At 38.1% G+C, this 18,798-nt stretch overlaps 1 protein-coding gene across 1 annotated transcript in view; it reads left to right on the top strand.

The window, feature by feature from the left end:
• Positions 1–8,217: 8,217 nt before the first annotated feature.
• LOC112453885 (pair-rule protein odd-paired-like) overlaps positions 8,218–18,798 on the top strand; it is a 31,040-nt gene continuing 20,459 nt past the window's right edge. The window contains exon 1 of the mRNA XM_025014892.1: positions 8,218–9,760. Within this exon, the coding sequence (XP_024870660.1) occupies positions 8,812–9,760 (949 nt within the window). The 5' untranslated portion in view covers positions 8,218–8,811. The remainder of the gene's footprint in view (positions 9,761–18,798) is intronic.

Below are 18,798 nucleotides of genomic sequence, written 5' to 3'. Positions count from 1 at the left end.
ACGGGGATACGCTAGGGAAGTTGCATCCGCTGCACAACAGGGGGTGCACGGTCATTTTTTAGGGGTAAGCCCGTGTTCATGGGGGTAAGTCGGCTAACGAATCGTTTTTCTTCGAGGGTCGAAGTGAGATATCGATGTACAAAAATAAAAAAGGCACGTTCGCGCGCGCGCTTCGAGACACTTATTGTGGATGATGCTATTACAACGCACTGTCATGCGTATCCCTAATGGTTAATTTTAATGCGCTTTCGAGCTGTCATCCGGGAAACAGTGTACAATTTATTTCTGTCAGTCGTAAACGCATTACGAAATGCCAGATGGATTTTTGGCTAATCGAATCCCAAGTTATCGTTAACAGAATGTATATAATTCAGTGGCTAGTGGCTGGTCATTTTCACTGATATTTCAGCAGTTTCCATTTTCTCTGGACCTACGTGAATCTTCCGTAGGTTTTCTGGAAGAAAACATCATCGGAAGGATATCCGACGATTCCGTAACATCGTATATTACACGAAGATTTGATCAGAAGGTGAGATACTGTCGTCCAACAATTTATCGAGAGGTCGAATATACTGTTCTCTCGTCTCGATTTTCGATTATCCTCGTTTTCCTTTCGTACCGCGAACCGCGATCTTTAACCTTGACGCACCTTCGAGAAGGGCCATCGTGCTTGCTATGACAAAACAGCGGCGTTTTGATTTTCGGCTGACTAATATGTCGTAAAGCGCCGTGCAGTGACAACGGGCGGAGCTGTAAATCCTATCGTAAAATTATGCTGGTCGCGACGTACGTGTGCAAAACTATAAATATTAATGCGCTTCCCAAAAATAGTTCTTCCCTTTGGCTCCGTTCCTCCTTTTTTTATTTCTCTCTTTCTCGCTTCCTCGCAACGGCGCCGTAAATCAAGCCGCTAGAAGGAGGTTGTCAGCGAAAAATACGGCGGATAAAGGCGACCGGGGGTAAGAGTTTGTTTTAGATGCCAGAACCCCTTTCGCTCGGTGAGAAACATTGCTTTCGGCGGCCGCGACTTCCTTCGAGTACCGAGGATTCATACGATCCATCAGTCGTTTTCTATTACGCTTTCCTATAAAATTCGCGTGTAGATTGAGAAATATATCCTTGTGCGTGAAAAAATTCAATTTAATACGGAGAATAATTCCAGGAAAGTGTCTCTAATAAAATGCAATCGTTTCGCCATTTTACGATCAATGGAGGATACCACATACTATAGGGTAAATTCGGATAAGATGGCCATAGAGAAAAGCAGATGGCCAACCTATGTTCTTTCAATCTAGGTCGCCATAAAACATCGAATGAACATGAGTTGGCCATCTTTCCTGTATGGCCATCTTACCCGAGTTTACCCTACCGTAATAATTTTATTTTTTTTATAAATATAAATTGATTATCTTTCTGATACTTCTACTGAAAATTTTTCAAAAATCATCACAAATATTTGCCACGAAAGTATCGATTAATATTCCTTCGGTGTTTTTCGAAAGAAGAGAGATAATGCACAGATATATATGTGACAGACCAACGAATATATTTCTAACATTTCGAATTTCAGAATGACCGCCGATGTCCAATGCCCGAGGGGAAACAAATAAAATTTTTAATTTCATTATCATATTTCGAGGATTTTTCATATTTTACGTATATAGGACCCCTTCTCGAGACTTTTGGAAGGGACACGGACAGCCAATATTTTTGTCGGTGATCGCTCTTAAAGATACCTATCAACCCTTATCTGCTCGTGCATCGCTCGTAGAAATCTTATCTCAGAGCCACTTCAGCCGCTCACCGCTCCGTCATCTCACGATGTCGGATTCTGCTTTGATCCCTCGCTTCGGAGTTTACCACAGGACAATCAGGGGACTGACACAATCACTTGGGACTTAACTTCGAGAGAAATTAGCCATGTAGATTATATATGCACACCATGTATATCAAACTAGACATAAATAGTAAAAACATGCTTATCTTCAAGACGTCAATGTATATGCACGTATGTGGAGTATGATAAAATAATCCTGAATTGTACGAGGCAATTTATACATCAATTATAAAAACTATTATTATAAAACTATTATTCGAAATTTACATAAACATACATAAATGTCTATGTATATAAATTGATTTATATATAAACATATGAAAATACCGATTTATACAAACGTAAATATAATTTTCTGAATTAAACGTTACTTGCAAAATTAAAATATATTGTACTAAATTTCCCACCGCGGATTCTTTAAACAACCAGGTCTCTTTTATAAAAAATAAAATTATCATTAATGATATTAGTAACGTTTAATAAATAGCGACGCCTTTCTATATGTGCAACTTTACACGTGCATGGAATGTGCTCATTCAGTGTATAACGATTTATTAGATTTCTCATCAACTTGCGTGTGCGTCGGCAGGGGCAACCAGAGGAAAGATCCCACCGGTGCGGCTCACCGGCAGAGTTTGTCATTTCACTAATGACTCTGAGACAAGATCTTGGATCCAGATCGCCGCTTCCTTTCTCTTTCCTCGCCTTCGGTAACGGCATAATCTATTTCTACTGTCTAATCTCGCCGCGGAATCTACAAACTTTTGCATGTCTGATCACATTCGTGGTGGCTGCTTTCGGTGCCTTACAAGTGGCGTTTCACGAAGAAACATGCACTTTTAGTGAATCGTAACGGAATTTTAGTGGACCGTAAAGTTCCGCCGACATTCTCAATTATGCCGGATTTTGTGCAGGGTTCTCCTCGTGCGGCTATATCTATCCGTATTTTGTCCTCACATATGAAAGCTTTTATCAAGCTTCATCTGATGACTCGCGAAGCAAAAGTCGGTCATGAAAAAGTTCAAGATGAAGTTAAAATAATAAATCAATTAAATGCCCTAATCAAAGCTCGAAGTTTTTTCGATAAATAATACAGAGAGAACAAATTATTTAAATATCTATTAAAGAAATATTATTATCAATATTTGTCATTTACACTCAGAATCTAATATTATGGTGGCCGGATTGCAGTGCTTGCGGCGCGGCGCTTAAAATTAGCGATACAGCCGCCACACATGTATATGTATCAAGAATATAAAATTTATTTCTGAAGTTGACAAATAGTAATCTGTATTAGTCAAGCTTCAAAAAAATTGTTCCGATATCTGCGTGTTGTTTTGGTATATATCGCTTCCACGGCACTTATATTGTACATATTCGTATGCAGGTGAGAAAAACGAAGGAAACGAAAAAACCAGTCAGAAAGCTAGGCGGGCAATATCCGCCTTCTCAAACCCTTTCGTACCATTGCATTGGCCGTGACCACGCAATAAATCGAGCCATTCAGCTTAATGATTAATTAAATATAATGACTGCACCCCTCATCCCCTTCCGTCCCCGCCCCCGGTTATGACTGATGAACCGGCTAAGACAATATCTGTCTTGTGAGCCTTAAACCGAATGCAGACATAGATGCATGACCACGCTTGGAACATTGTGATCACATGAGAAACCATATATATGTATGTGTCACACCGGATTATGCGTCGTTAGTTTTGTTGAGGTGTAATAAAGCGATCAGTTTGTGCGAACTGAAAATCGAAAGAAATATTGTGGAACTTGGATAGCCGTAGTAGATCACGCCATAATGTTATTTTATTTTCAATAAAGTTATTTACATAATAAAATTATTTAATAAAATTAAAAATTATTTTAATAAAATTATTATAATTTTATTCTTATTTAAAAATACATTTGCAAAAAAATAATGCAAATAAATAACGTACAGGATACAAATATACACATAGTATAAAAATTTAATTGCGTGTAATAAATTCTAATTGTGCAAGCTAATATACAAAATAGCAAGACAATGGGACCGCTGTAAGCGCTTTTAAAATTCTTGTAAGACCGTATATGTATTGCACAAGAAAAGATGCACCTTCGGAGCACCCGGTGAGTTTATAAACTCGCTCACGCGTTATATACGCATAGATTTGTCTTTGCTCGATGTCTCGCGCTGTTAGTAAGCAACAGAAGGTGGATGGAAAGCATCATTCAGTCCATGCCTCCTAAGTACACGAAAGAGCCGCGAGTCCACCTTTATGGTAGTTATTAATATCAAATAGTCAGCCACCGTGCCCATTACGGGCATAATGGGACACCATTTTTTGCCGCGACAATGAGGCACCCCGTTAAAATGCTCGATGTATTTGCATTATTTATGCGGATGATTAAGCTACGTTAATATATTCAACGGCACGACGTAGAACAGAATGATGTTAGACAAAGATCACGTATAAATAGCACGCATGTATATACCGAAATGTGGGAGACTCGTGAAAGATTAGATCCGCATATATACACGCCAATATAAAGCAAAATTGAACTCTAGTCTGAAGTTGAAACTGCTCATCATTTTTCCTTTTCTGTGAGAGAGCATAAATCATCTCAGTTGTGTTGCCGAAGTTGCCATAGCGCTTTGAAGGATATGCATATATATGTTCTACTTCCTTATTTGATTAATTATTACTCCATGCGAGGTAAAATATCGTTAATCATCCGTTCGACGCTTTTCTTATATTTACCAAAGTGTAAAGGAGGTATTTAAATAAAAATGAAAACTCAGCTTTTACTTCGTCTTGGATTGATTTTCATATTGATAAGATTAAATATGTCCCATCAGTTTTATATAAATAAGATAAGTTAAAGAAAAGATTAGAGAATTTAAATGTTTTAATATCAATGAAAGCAATGTGTTTAATTAGATACAAGTGAATACTGCTCCCAAATTAGTTTAAGAAAATATAAAACCAACGGGGAAATATTTTATATGTATATTTTTCTTTCAGTAAATCAATTGTTATGTATACTTCCGAATAACATTTAAATTATTCCCATTAAGAACGCGAATAGCGTGCAAACTCATGATACAAACATGTAGTTCCACGAATACAGATATATGTAGCTTGTTATAGATGATGCAATCAGTTTTCAAGTTTACTTTCAGATATCTTCATATCTATCGAATTACAACTATTTACTAGTAAGCAGATAAGACTCGATCAATCATCATATTTGCAAGTAATCTATCAACATAGAGATAAGATGTACAATTAAATTAGAATAAACTGCCATTTACGGTCCGAGCTTGGATCTTAGTAGCCTAATACTATTTCTGTGTGTGTATATACATATACACATATTTTTCAACTTGGTAAACTGTGCGCCGATTCTTTGTTGGACTTAAAACATAGCTCACTAACAATAAGTTGAAAAATATGTGTATATATATATAATACACTATACACACAGAAATAGTACTAGGCTACTAAGATCCAAGCTAGGATTGTAAACGGCAATTTATTTTAATTTGATTGTATATCTCAATGATCTCATTTTACTTAATAATTATAGATAAGATATTTCATACGTATAGTCCGAGTACACGTAGTCAATTCTCCATTTCTTCAGGAATAACAACGTTGTAATCTATTATATGCCACTATTTGTTATTGTCTCCGAAATTCGTACCTGTTCTGGGAAAACTTTTGAAATTTATATTCTATACCTAACGAAAGAATTTGTATTCTACACACATTTGTATTCTACAACCGAACAATGTTGAATATTTTGCGAGAATTGATTAATGCGTTTGCAAAATTAAAATACTGAATCGGCATGTTTCATATAATTTTTCCGTTAAAGTCTACCGAAGTTTACCTGGTGTACAAAAAAGAATTGGAAATAAAGTAGTTTTCTGACAGAATGCCTGACAGAATGAAAAATCATTCAATACTAAAGAAGAAACTTGCCAAAAAGCATTCATTCTCTACCGTTACTACGCATTTTTTCAATGTACATACAAAAATGTTAAAACATTAAAAAATAATTACCTTATCGTGCTACATATTCAATTATTTCATACGCCTTTTCTCTCATATTTTTTTTTAATTTATAAAAAATTAGTAATGTATCTCTATTTCTGAAAAATAAGTTAATAAATTCTGATTGCTGGTTTTTACATTAAAAGATTTTTCTATCCCACTAATTCTCATGTCTATCTAATTATCATGTTCACTATGTTGGACATTGGACATCAATATTGTAAAACTTTTTCATCAGTAGGATTAATAATATAGGTATATTTAAAATATAATAAATATAAAAAATATAATAAATATAAAAAAATGTTTTTTAAGATTACTCATTCTTTTTTTTCGGAAATTATTCACTAATTCTGTTTCATGCAAACACCTAAAACAAAAAGATTATACTTTGATTTTAAGATTTTATTTTGTCTTTACTTAACATTGCTGGCTAATTACCAACGAAAAGGACTGGACAGTGACAATTTAATACATAATTTTCCTAATTCGTGATTAGATACTAAATTGAATCTAATTAGATACTAATTAAATTTCTGTCAGGTATCTCGTGTCTTTCTCACTCGTTTTCTTACGCGTTTATATCGAACATTTGCATTCGGTTAGATTTGAAATCCGCCATATCCGAGAAACATAAAAATGTTCGACGGTACGATAATTACTGCAAGAGCAAGTTTTCATCATAATTACCGGTTAGGCGAAAAGGAGAATAAAAAAAAGGAAGGTGATGATGGATGACATCGCTGATAACAGTTCGACGATTAATAATTACGTGCGCGCACGCGAGAGTAAAATCACATTTATTTAGAGCCACCAATATGGCGAATAAAAAGAGAATGAATGAGTGCTGTTTCTATTTATGTGAACCTTCTTTAACAGCAAAATGTAAAACAAATGTAAAAAAAATAGAGAATGGATTTGCCTGGAGCTGCAGCTTTATGAATGCAGAAATATAAATGAATTTGTTTCTGTTTTTTCTCATTACCCCTACATATGTGCATTGTGCATATATACATATGTGTTTCAAAATTACTTTTGTTTCTTAAAATAACTAGTTTGTTAAAATTATGTTCTTTTTTTTTTAATTACTCCAGACGGACACAGATCGTTTTTCCCCCCTGTACCCTTCATATACATACATGCATATATGTTTGTGAAATGAATATTAGTCAAATAACGTATTTGGAAAAACTGTACGTACATATACACTGTAAATCCAAGAATGTTAGGTATTTAGCTAAAACTCTTTTACACATTTCTTGCCATTTAAATTTACGTCATTTAACACGATTGAATGTACTAACTTTTAATTTAATGCGGTTAAACGTGTTAAATGACGTAACTTAAAACGCCCAAAAATGTAAGAAAAACTTCAGTCAAATGTGTCATTTTTAGACGTTTATGCATGTAAAATTAACACACTTGGATTTGCAGTGTAGCAGCATAACGAAGAAGTGTAAATTATAAATAAAAAATTATTTTAAATTCTAATAAATTTCGTTTAAAATAAACTTAATACCTATATCCAAAATGTTTATTCAATATAGCTTTTACCGCGTGAATCATTATTATTGCAAGTATGGCCGTCGTCTTATCTTAATGAGATTTCGTTCGTTCGTATAAGTGGCGTCTGTTCTCAGGCCTCGATTGTTCTTGATTATCACATATCTATCATCAACTATCGCACGATAAAAAGTGAAACCTAACGTTTTAAGAGTTAAATAAAAGAAAAAGGGTTCGAAAACAGGCGCATAAAATCTCTGCATAGTTATACGTTCCAAATGACATTTACGTATCAAAAGACTGGAGGGTACTTCTTCGCACGCGTATACGACGTGCATAAAATCGCGAAACGTCGCTGCGCGCCGTTTTCGAATAACAGGGCGTGAACCGCATGCGGAGTCTCGACATGCGCCTTGGTAGATGCGACGCCTATCTGCCCGTGGTAAATTAACGGGCACCTCCCCGTTCGGCAGCCTCCAATGACTGGTGATGCCGTCGGCGCCAATGGTACGCTGGTAACCACCAGGATACGTTCACCAGTGGTAGGGACCACGGTTTACATTCGCGCCGTGAGAACGATTCGGAAGGGGTAGAAGGCGGTCTTAACCACAGTGGGGCGGCGAAACACCAGGTTGGACAGTGTACCCGTGATCAAGCTGCGGCAAAACGAGGAGGGAACGAGAAACGCGCGCGACTCGTAGAGAAAGAAGGGGAATCCTACCGGACTCCGAAATCGGACGCACGTCGCCTCGGTGGGAGTCCTTTACTTTCAGTCCCGCTGTGAACGCAGCGAGGAGCGCAACGTGTGTTTTACCCTTATCGCACCCGGGACGCCGTGTACTGTCATCGCCGCGTTGTTGTTATCGTCGCCACGTTCACTGATAAAGATATTGTGTTTACTTCACGAAAACCGAGGATTGTAACACGGTCGCGCGCAAGTGATGGAAAACAAATAATCGATCGAATGCTAGGCATTCCAAGAATCATCTAAAAGTGTTGCAATTTGCACGTGACGAATATATCTTCAAGCGGGGTTTATGATGTTGTACGTGAAACGTGGGATTTCTCGCTAGTTGGGACAGAATGGGACTTGTGTTGACATGGAAGTATGAATATTACGAAATATGGATTTCACGAAAGCTTAGAACAGGCAGCTTAGTAAGACCAGTGATTCTAGAATGAAGTGTACTGTGGCCTGTATGCTTTCTGTGTCAAGTACTCAATTCTGCGCTATTCAATTATAGGTTTCAAAGATATCCCGATCTATAATAATACTTGAGATAGGGAATCAAGTCCAACGACGTCAAAAATGTATCAAACATCCCCCTTGTCTGATCAGCGCCTCGCTGATACCTGAATCACGTCGTCGTGGACAAAGTTTTTTGGCGCTGTTTCTGAAGAACCAACGTTACGCCAATCGCGATAATGAGTTTTCTAGAGGGTATGCCATCCCACCCGCATCATATCGTCAATCTGGGCATCAAGCTGTCACCCGGAAGTGCCGGGGCAACCGGTGGATTAACAGATCCCGGTGCGAACATTCAGTCACCTCCAGGAGCCGAGGCACCGTCCCAGCAACACCACCATTTCCATCCTCAAGGTTACCCACCGCATCATCCTCACACAGCTCCCCACATGGCTCCTCACATGGGCCATCACATGGGTCACCATCCTGGTTATACCCGCGAATTTATCATTCGACGGGAACACGAGATAGCAACGGCAAGTCCTACCACCCCCGAAAGCGGTGGACTGGGCCTGTTTACGCCGCTGCATCACGACGGTACGGCCGCGACGATGCAGCAGTTTCCACATCATCCGAGTCAGCACCCACTGGCCGCCACACACTATCCTGGGCACTATCCTCAGGACACCAGGCCGCTACCTTCTCATCATCAATACATCGGCTCGCCGCACATGACGCCGACCGCAATCCACCACCAGCAACACCCAGCCATGAATCATCCGAATCATCACAGCGCCTTTCTCAGATTCATGAGGCCTAACGGCGTCGGCGGCGGCCACGCAGGCACCATCGTCAGCGGCAGCCGACGCGAGATCACCTGCATGTGGATAGACCAAGACCCGGGGTTACCGGAAAGTGGAAGAAAACTCTGCGGCAAGATTTTCACTACCCTTCCAGACATCGTGTCGCACCTGACAGTGGACCACGTGGGCGGACCTGAGTGCACAACGCACGCGTGCTTCTGGCAGGGTTGCGCGCGTAACGGTAAGGCCTTCAAGGCCAAGTACAAACTCGTGAATCACATACGAGTGCACACCGGGGAGAAACCGTTCTCGTGTCCATTTCAAAATTGCGGCAAAGTCTTCGCCAGGTCGGAGAATCTCAAAATACACAAGAGAACGCACACTGGTGGGTACTGTCATTATTTGTTACTTTTTTCACCTCTCGCTTAAACTACTGTCTCTTTTCTCAGCAAACTTTATTGATATCGTTAACTCGGCTTTATCACGGCACATCATGACGACTTTCATACACGGAGAAAATTTTATAGTAAATATTACTATGGTGTCGCACTAGCTGCGGACCACTAGCATTGAATGCTATAATCGTAGCATTAAATGCTATGGACATAGTAATTTTACTATAAGACTATAGCATTTAAACTTGTGCGTCTTGATGGTCCGCAGTTGGTGCGACAACATAGTAATATTTACTATAAAATTTTCTCCGTGTACAAGAAAAACTGATTGACGTCAGTAACGTTGATGTCGAACGACAAAATCTAATTAGCCTCACAGATTTTATCTACGCGAGACGCGTAGACTAAAAAACGCGGCATAAAATAGTTTTCGTTTTCGTTCTCTCGGGATTCCGACCCTGAGAATTTTTCGGATCCCTTCAACGTGACGCGTTCACGATCTAGATGCCCGGGTTACTCTCACAGATTTGAATCGGAATCTCGAATGACCTTTCCACGAACCGATTCATCTCGGTGTCTGGAAAGTATTAGCAACGTTTTCGAGATCTGCCGCAAACCTTCAAATCGCATAAATTATCCACATAAGCTAGCTACTTCTTCGTGGCGTGAGTCACTCTCGAATCTCGCCGGAACTCGACTGAGCGTGAGAATGATTAATACGGGAACCGACCGTTTACTACGTCGCGAAGATTACGCGGACAAAGAGGGGAGATTTTCTGTGCCATTAGCTTAGTTTCGATTTCAACCAAGCGAGATCGCCAAGCTTTACCGTTAGAATCGCATAAATAATCGGGCAGTTACTATATCGTTGTGTCTCTCTACTCTTTATCCCGTGGTTGTCTTATTTCTTTTCCATTCGCTTGTCTCATCCACGAGACGCCCCCGGCGCCTTGAGCCGTTTCAATATAATCAACCGGCTGTTTACGATGACAAGAATTTTTCGGGGCGCAATTAAGAAATTACCGTGCCATATATCGTGTCGTTTTATGCCTACGGCGCGCTGGACATTGTATTTACATATTTATTCGTCAGACGAGCGTCCCATTGGCCGAAGCGACGGCTAAATGCTAGGCGTTAGCCGTGTCGTTGCTGAGCTGCTGCTCTCTCTTTCTCTCTTTCTCTATTAGCGGATTCCTTTCTAAAGTTATTAATTCCATCGTGTAGTTTGTTTTCCACGTGTTTGCCTATGTCTTTCTTTTATTATAATTATTTTACAGTAACCCGAGTAGAAAATATACCAGACATAGCCGGTTGCTGACCACTCACTGGCCATATTCTTATTTATTTTTTACTCGGGAAGTTATATTGTCATACGGCAGGATATTAAAGTGAGTAAAATAAATAAAGTGAATAAAACTACAATAGTTTATGTTATATTATTACCCACTTAAAGAACAAATCGGAAAGATATAAAATTATGTCGTCTTCGTTAAGCAACAGCTAATGAAATATTTCATTAAAACTAATAATTCAATAGTAATCTTTCTTTGTTATTACTTGTTTATCGGAAATGTAGATAAATAAATTAAATTACAATATAAACTTCTCAAGGTGATTATAAAATTCAATTCGCTGTTAAAAATTTACAATTATTAATTTGAAAGTGCCACTGCATGAAAAAATCTAAAATGACCTATAATAAAATATGAAATCATATCTGTTCAAAAATTAAGTGTAAACCAGTCTAGTGATTACAAGCTCATAAACCAAAGTAATAATTACATGTTATTCTGATGTTTAATATTCTAATTCCATGTTACTTACCTATCTTTTATGCAAATAAAATAAGATATATAAATTCATAAATTAAATTTTCACAAATATCTGAACAAATAGTTTGTATCAAATTGCATAATTAAAAATATATTTTACCAATAATGCAGTAATAATATAACAGTACTTTGTTGGTTCTTCTTGATATAATAATTTAAAAATTACACATAAATCTTTAATATAATCTATCTTAACTTAATCTACGACCTTAATTAAAATTAAAGGAAAAAGACCACTGTAAATAAAATAAGTAAATAAAATATAATTATAAAATATATATTACCAGTAATATCAACTCTTGACTAACTTAGAGAAATCTATCATCCCCATCGCGTAATCTAGAAACACATGCGGTAACATGTCGGATATGTATATTATTTTGCGAGCACCCACCCGCTCTTAATGACTTTTAATAATGAAATCGCACAGGGGGTATGCGTCCGGAGACACATCAACAGTCGCAGGTGCCCGTATTTTCGTTCACACGATGCGAATTCGTGCGCTCATCGTCATATCCACCCCGTGCGCTAGGGGCAGTATATCACGTGTGATTAAATTTCGTTTTCATTTATAACAAACGCCACCCTTCCGACGCCATTGTGGAGTGTGAGCTCTCTCTCCCATGGCCTCCCCTCTCAACGGTACAGTTGACACTTTGGGACGCCCAGATCGACATTGTGCCACCCTCTGTCGCAGATTGGGATATATATTGTTATAACAACTATTGTCTTCTATCGAGCGCTTCAAGGGTTTAAGCCAGAGTAAACATTCAAGTCTTTTTGTATTGTTTAAAAGTTCTTATCTTGGAAACAGTCTTAAAACTTTAGACCTAAAGTTTCAATATTTACGGAGTTACAAAAGAAAAACAAAATTAATCTGCGAATAAATTTATATGTATGTACGTGTACGTGCTTTATTATCTTATATATTTTATTATTTATACATTTTAAGTTTATGCATTTTTTATTATGTTTGAAAAAGATTACAAACCAATGGTTTTCGTTTTCAGTGCGTAGAAACATTCTATGCTTTTTAATCTGATTAATCTTTTAATCGCACGTTTTGATATAATAATGAGAAAAAATAAGTTGTTCGTTAATGTAAAATAAATTCTAAAAAAGATTATCGATGAATCAACAAACCAACAAAAAAAGGCCTTTATATGAAATTCAGAAATAATTAAACTGATATAAGTGTATCAATTCAAAGAAAATTGACCAGCAAACCATCCTACATACGAAGGTTTTCTCAAAATAATAATGAAATAAATTCAAAATTATTTAAATGTCAAAATTATTTCGAAAAATAACATAAAATAAAATTATATTGCTGTCAATTGCATATGTATCACTGTATGTATTTTTATAGGTAGAAATCATTGCCTCTTATAATAATACAAGTTTTTTAAATAAAAATTGACGATACTTGTCACAAGCATCACATGGAAGAGAACAAACAATATACACTGCAAAACTTAGAATACTGGAAACATCAGCAGAGCAACGTTTTCAACGAAAAAGAGTCAGACTGATCAAGGAGAAAAATGCATCAAATAACGAAACAACAACTATATAAACTAGATATCAATCACTAACAAGAAAACAAAACTATAAAATTTTGCATTATATTGTTTTCAATACAAACTACAACCATGTTTCTCAAAATTATACTTTTCAGATTGATAATTGATAAATAAAATACTACTTTACAATCAAATTTGATATACATATTTTTAATACCTTGTCTATCTAATCACGTAATAATTTAATTTAATTTTAAAAATATGCCATTTTGCTATTTCAATAAACTACATATTTTCTCTATATAAAGAAATAACGATAACTATAAAGTAAAAAGAATATTCAAAAATATACAATTTGTTAAAACGCAACATTGGCACCCTGACGTAAATGTGTTTAAACTTTGTTCGAAGCGATTAAAGGCGCCGAGAGATGAATGAAAACTCATTTCTATTCGCATACACGGCAACGACAATCCTCGCGACTCCCTCGTCGAAATAAATTAGCTTTTTCGAGAAACAATCCTCGATCCATGCACGGCTTCACACATTGTTTTCACACATTGCTCGTGAACGCGCGCGTATACACACATCATATACGCCTCTTTATTACGCCTCCTTTTTTCCCCTGCTCTTCTCGCTTCTTCTATTCGTCGAAATACGTAAATACGATTTGGCAGCACTATTCTGTCACTCAAGTGGTACCGTAAATATTTCTCTCTTGTGTATATTCCACATATATTCCGCTATTGTTTTGTTCAAACGAATTGAAATAAATTTAAATCGACAAACGAACACATAACTCGGAATTATCTGAGAAGTTATTGCTTGAAATTAAGATATGTAAATTATGATGTTTATACGCAATTATGTACATACAATATATGCATTATATAAACGACTTCTGAGATTTTTCATGCTATCTCTCTATTTCTTTTTTCATTTATTTATTTATATAGCTAGCAAATAATTATATACATATTAATTATTATCAATAAAAAATGTTTATTACATGTATAATGTAATAGATATTAAATAAAAATAATTCTATTCTTTTTCATTCATATTTGTTTCGATTATTGCATTAGTGGCATTAATTCATAACTGATCACATTTTTCTCGTAATTTTATCTTTAATTATTTTCTTCAATGAGAGAACATATTTTAAACTCTAATACTCAACTTTAACTTATTCCCTGTATAAACATTTTATTGTTGTATAACATACGAAGATAATCGGTTTTTCATGTAGAAAATTATATTAATATATTATGATTATATTATCATAATGTTGTAATAACGTGCTTCAGCATCATAAGGATCTCAAGCGCAAATAGCCTAGTACGGGACATGGTGACGTTGCGTTTAACGATGATCGATGGAACGCAGCATCCATTAGCATAGAAATGATTTCGAGTCGCGGCATCGGAGAACGCCATAGTCTACCATAAACTGTACGACAATACGGCGAATTGAGGTATAGACTGAAAATATTGCCGTTTATTACGGATACTCGCGAAAAAACACAGAAAAAAGTAAGCAACCGTGGTAACCGGTCGCAATCTGTTCGCCACGCGATTGGGAAATAAAGCACGCGCTGTCGAAACGTTCTCTCCCCGATCTGTCCTATTAATCCGCAGATGCGACCTGATGGAACGGCGTTGGTCATTAGGCTAAATCGATATGCATTTTAAAGCAGCTTATAGTCCTCTTCGCCCCTTTCCCGCAGCGGAGAGGGCGGCAAACGGGCGGGGGGAGGGAGGGTGGAAAAAAAAGTGCGAAGAATAGTCTGTTATGCGTGAAACCGATCTCGCGTGTGCGTGGAACGGGCAGCAACGATTGGTCAGATCGACAATGGATCCCACCGCTTGTACGCCATTGGTCAGGATTTTCGGAGGGTTAGACAGCGGAGAATAGGGGGATGATACGGGATGAGTCGTCGAGGGGACGTGAGGAATAAGCGTTAAGTAGGGGGCGAACCACCGTGTCGAGAAAGGGCCATACGCGCAGGCGAGTAAATGGCTACTTATTCAAGCTGCGACGCGACTCGCCTGTGAAAGAAAGTACGCGAACCGGTTCTGCTAATCCCTTAATTGTCGCCGGTGATGATAAACAGAGCGACGACAAGCTCGCCGATTTTTCTGGAGTAAACTTTTCCAACATTTTGGCTTTTCTTAACACATTACAAGTGTGACGAGCCACGAGCGCTCTGTTAAAATATTTTTTCCAACAAAATTGATGTCTAATTAATTATTATATCGATTCACGTAAGCATGAATGTACGATAAATTTAAGCGATGTCAAAATCATTAATTATTTGTTATCGAATGTTTATGAAAAAGTTAGGATTACCTCTATTTTATTCTGTGCGTACGCACACGTGTATCTCGGTACGACGTACGATATCGCCGAGAAGCGCTACTATTTTGCCGGAAGTCGCCTCCTGAAATGGCTCCAGCGGAATTACCGATCCGGAGGAGTTACCGATGCTGTGAGTCGCCGCCAGTGTACAGGCAATTACTTTCAGGCGCGGAGAGGCCAAAGTACTCCATATTTTTGCGCCGTCGGGGCACAACGGAGAGGGTGTAAAGCCTGGAAGACGCGACGTTGGGAAAATAGAAGCTGGTGGCTCGCCCGTGTCCGCCTCGCGGGACGTCGGCGAGGGGGTGCGTCTCTCGACGAAGACGGTGAAAGACCGGAAAGGAAGGGAGGACGATAAGACGAAAGAGAGAGGAACCGGATCGGATAGAGAGACCATGAGAAATTATGAGAAGAGAAGTACGGGGCCACACGAGGAGCGTTGCCCGAAGCGTGAGACGATATTTGCTCAAGTGGAAGGCCGCCGGCTGGAAATCGACAGCGATCGGCAGCGCCGATGTATACCGGGTGTATTTGTACGCGTGATAAAACCAACGATGGCTCAGAAGTTCTCAACAGACGATGAATTAGGCCCAGCGAATTCGTGGAACAGCGAAAAATTGTTGAGACAGACACACGTGTTACATAAAAGAACCACGACCTGATACAATCAAATATGAATTTCAAGATAGCTCGAGTAAATAATATCAGAAATTAAAAATTGCCAACCCGTATATTGTCTACGAAAATCGGAAAGATGGTAAAATATATACAGAACTTTTTTTTATTGTAAATTTATAGGCGACAGCGGAAAGGTTAAAGAACTTAATGAAGGAAGGAAACATAAGCTAAGAAAACTTGATGAACCTTAAGGGTTAGCTTAAGGGAATTTAATGACGGGTTAAGCGGTGCCAGTATATCACTGCGTCTGATTCTCTCTCTCTGGATTTACTACAAAACCGTCTGCTATAACTATACTGCAAAACCAAGTTTGGACATCTCCTTAGCACATAGATCTCAGTTCTATCCTGTCTTGAGACGACAGCACTAAAAAAAACTGATTATACAATGGATTAAGCGTAAATTTCGTTTTGATCTCAACGAAATGCTTATGAAACACCAACAAAGGCGTGAGTCGATTAATGGCGCAGTGCTGTGTGCGCGAAGTTAATAGACCGTAAACCTTTTTAGGTGAGATTTCGCGAAAGAAACCATTCGGAATTTATGCGTTTTGCGTAACAATACCAAGAGAGATACTTCTAGGAACGATGACAGCGGCATTGCACCGAGGTCAGACAGAGGAACGATGCGGGCGCGAGATTATCATATCGACGACTTATCGGAATCTTTCTGTCGGGAAGATTGATCGGAACGAGCAGCCAGCGCACACCTCGATCGGATCGAGAAATTCGATTTGGAGATAACGCGCATCGTGAAATCAGACCGCAATCCTCCAGACGATTACGGTTGACAGATATGTACAATTCCGCGATATTTCTCGAGAATGCCCGACGAAGATCGATAGATCATCGCGTATCTTCGACGCCATTGCCAACGAAACGAAAGCTCGAAATAAAAAAAATCATCAAAAATTCAGTACCCATGTATCGATTAGTTTTGAATTAAAAATCGTACCATCTTATTCTGGACCTTTTCTCCGTGTAAAAAATTCAACATTAACAAACTCTTCGAGAATAAAAATCCGTGATAATTTTTTTTAACTTTTATAGACAACGGTAAGCTTCGTGTTTTCTTAAAAAAAGAATGTAAGCGTGAAAAAAAGAGGATACATGTTGTCAGATAAAATAATGCTCGATCGCGACAATACCGTGTTTTTTCACGTGTTGCAAAATGAATCACCAAGTATCGTCGGCACGGGAAACAACGCGGAAAAGTCCATGGACAGGCTTGTGGGTCGATAAGGGCGAGACAGTCCTTCGCGCCTGCACCTCGAAAAGCAGCCGCCAATAAAAAACCACCCCACGTTCCTGTTTATACCGCGCTCTTTGTTACTTGACCGCCCACACCTTCATCGATCGCCCGACACGACGCGCTCGCTCATCTTTTGACAGCGTGAAATATAAGGCGAGAGACGCGAAGACAAAACTCGAAATATTCTCGTTATTTTTATATCGAAGAACGAATCGCCATCGCCAGATAGATAATTGAGCAGATCACGATAAATCGACGTTATCCGCCACGCGCGCATAATACGAAGGATTAATCGGTGAAAATTGAAACCACCTCCCATTTCTCATGTCAAGATAGTTGTATTCTTAGAACACAGCGGTTTACGCGGTTCAAATAAGAATGGATTGCGCGATAATTTAGGATATTTGCACGCACGAGATAGTTGAAGTATCACGGATGCAATAATTTTGTATATTTCTTAACTTTATAATTAATGTAATTTGTATATGAGATATGTAGAGTTCTATTTAAAAATCTTGGTTATTCGCCCGCAAATTATGGTGTTCTGTAGAATATATTCGTACCTTATTTATTATGATGTGCTGACAAATTCACTGTATTCTCACATTCGCGATGAGTATTCCATAACACATTGTTTTCAAATAAATCTAACGAAATCCAAGAAATGATTAAGCAAAGCCCAGATCAAGGCCACGAAAATAAACGTACATTATTTGTAAATATTGTAGACTAATGTAGATTGTACAACTTATCTTATATCATATCAGCCGAGAAATTTGCAATATGAGCTCAATTACTCGCAAAAATATAAATTGTATGTTTGCAGTATACATCAGCCTTTTAATTATCTCTCAGTACTGAAGTCACCTCTGACATGAATCTCACTAATAAACTCTATAAAATATCTCTATATACTTTGTATCTTGAATATCGTATTACATAATGAACCCTGTGAATCTAGACATCTCTGTAGCCATATCCCAAGTTTTATCGCATAGATAACTCGACGTATTGAATCAGTAGGCCTGATTTATGTTTTCTCCCTCACCTCTTCAAGTTAGGAGGGTCCGATGCCGAAACACTTATCTCTCTCGCGAAACTGATTTAGACAGAAAGATTTGTTGCAAAAGTGGCGGGTGCCCGGTCGTCAGGCCGACTTTTAGTCATAGCCCCTGGCATTCTCTCACCTACGAAAGCTCTAACGATCTCGGCTATATGGTCCAGCGAGGGTGCCGAAAGCGCGCCCTTAACCCGTCAATTTAGTTCGCAACGGTCTATAAAAATTGTATAACTCATTTCCCACGCGCGCAGAGAAACTAAAAACAGTAAAAATAGTAATAAAATAACGATTAACATGCCAACGGTTTGCATATACTGCCGGTAAAG

This window comes from Temnothorax curvispinosus, unplaced genomic scaffold (genome assembly GCF_003070985.1).
Source record: "Temnothorax curvispinosus isolate PA1 unplaced genomic scaffold, ASM307098v1 QBEX01004747.1, whole genome shotgun sequence".
NCBI lineage: Eukaryota > Metazoa > Arthropoda > Insecta > Hymenoptera > Formicidae > Temnothorax > Temnothorax curvispinosus.
This window is presented reverse-complemented; position numbering and strand designations above follow the sequence as displayed.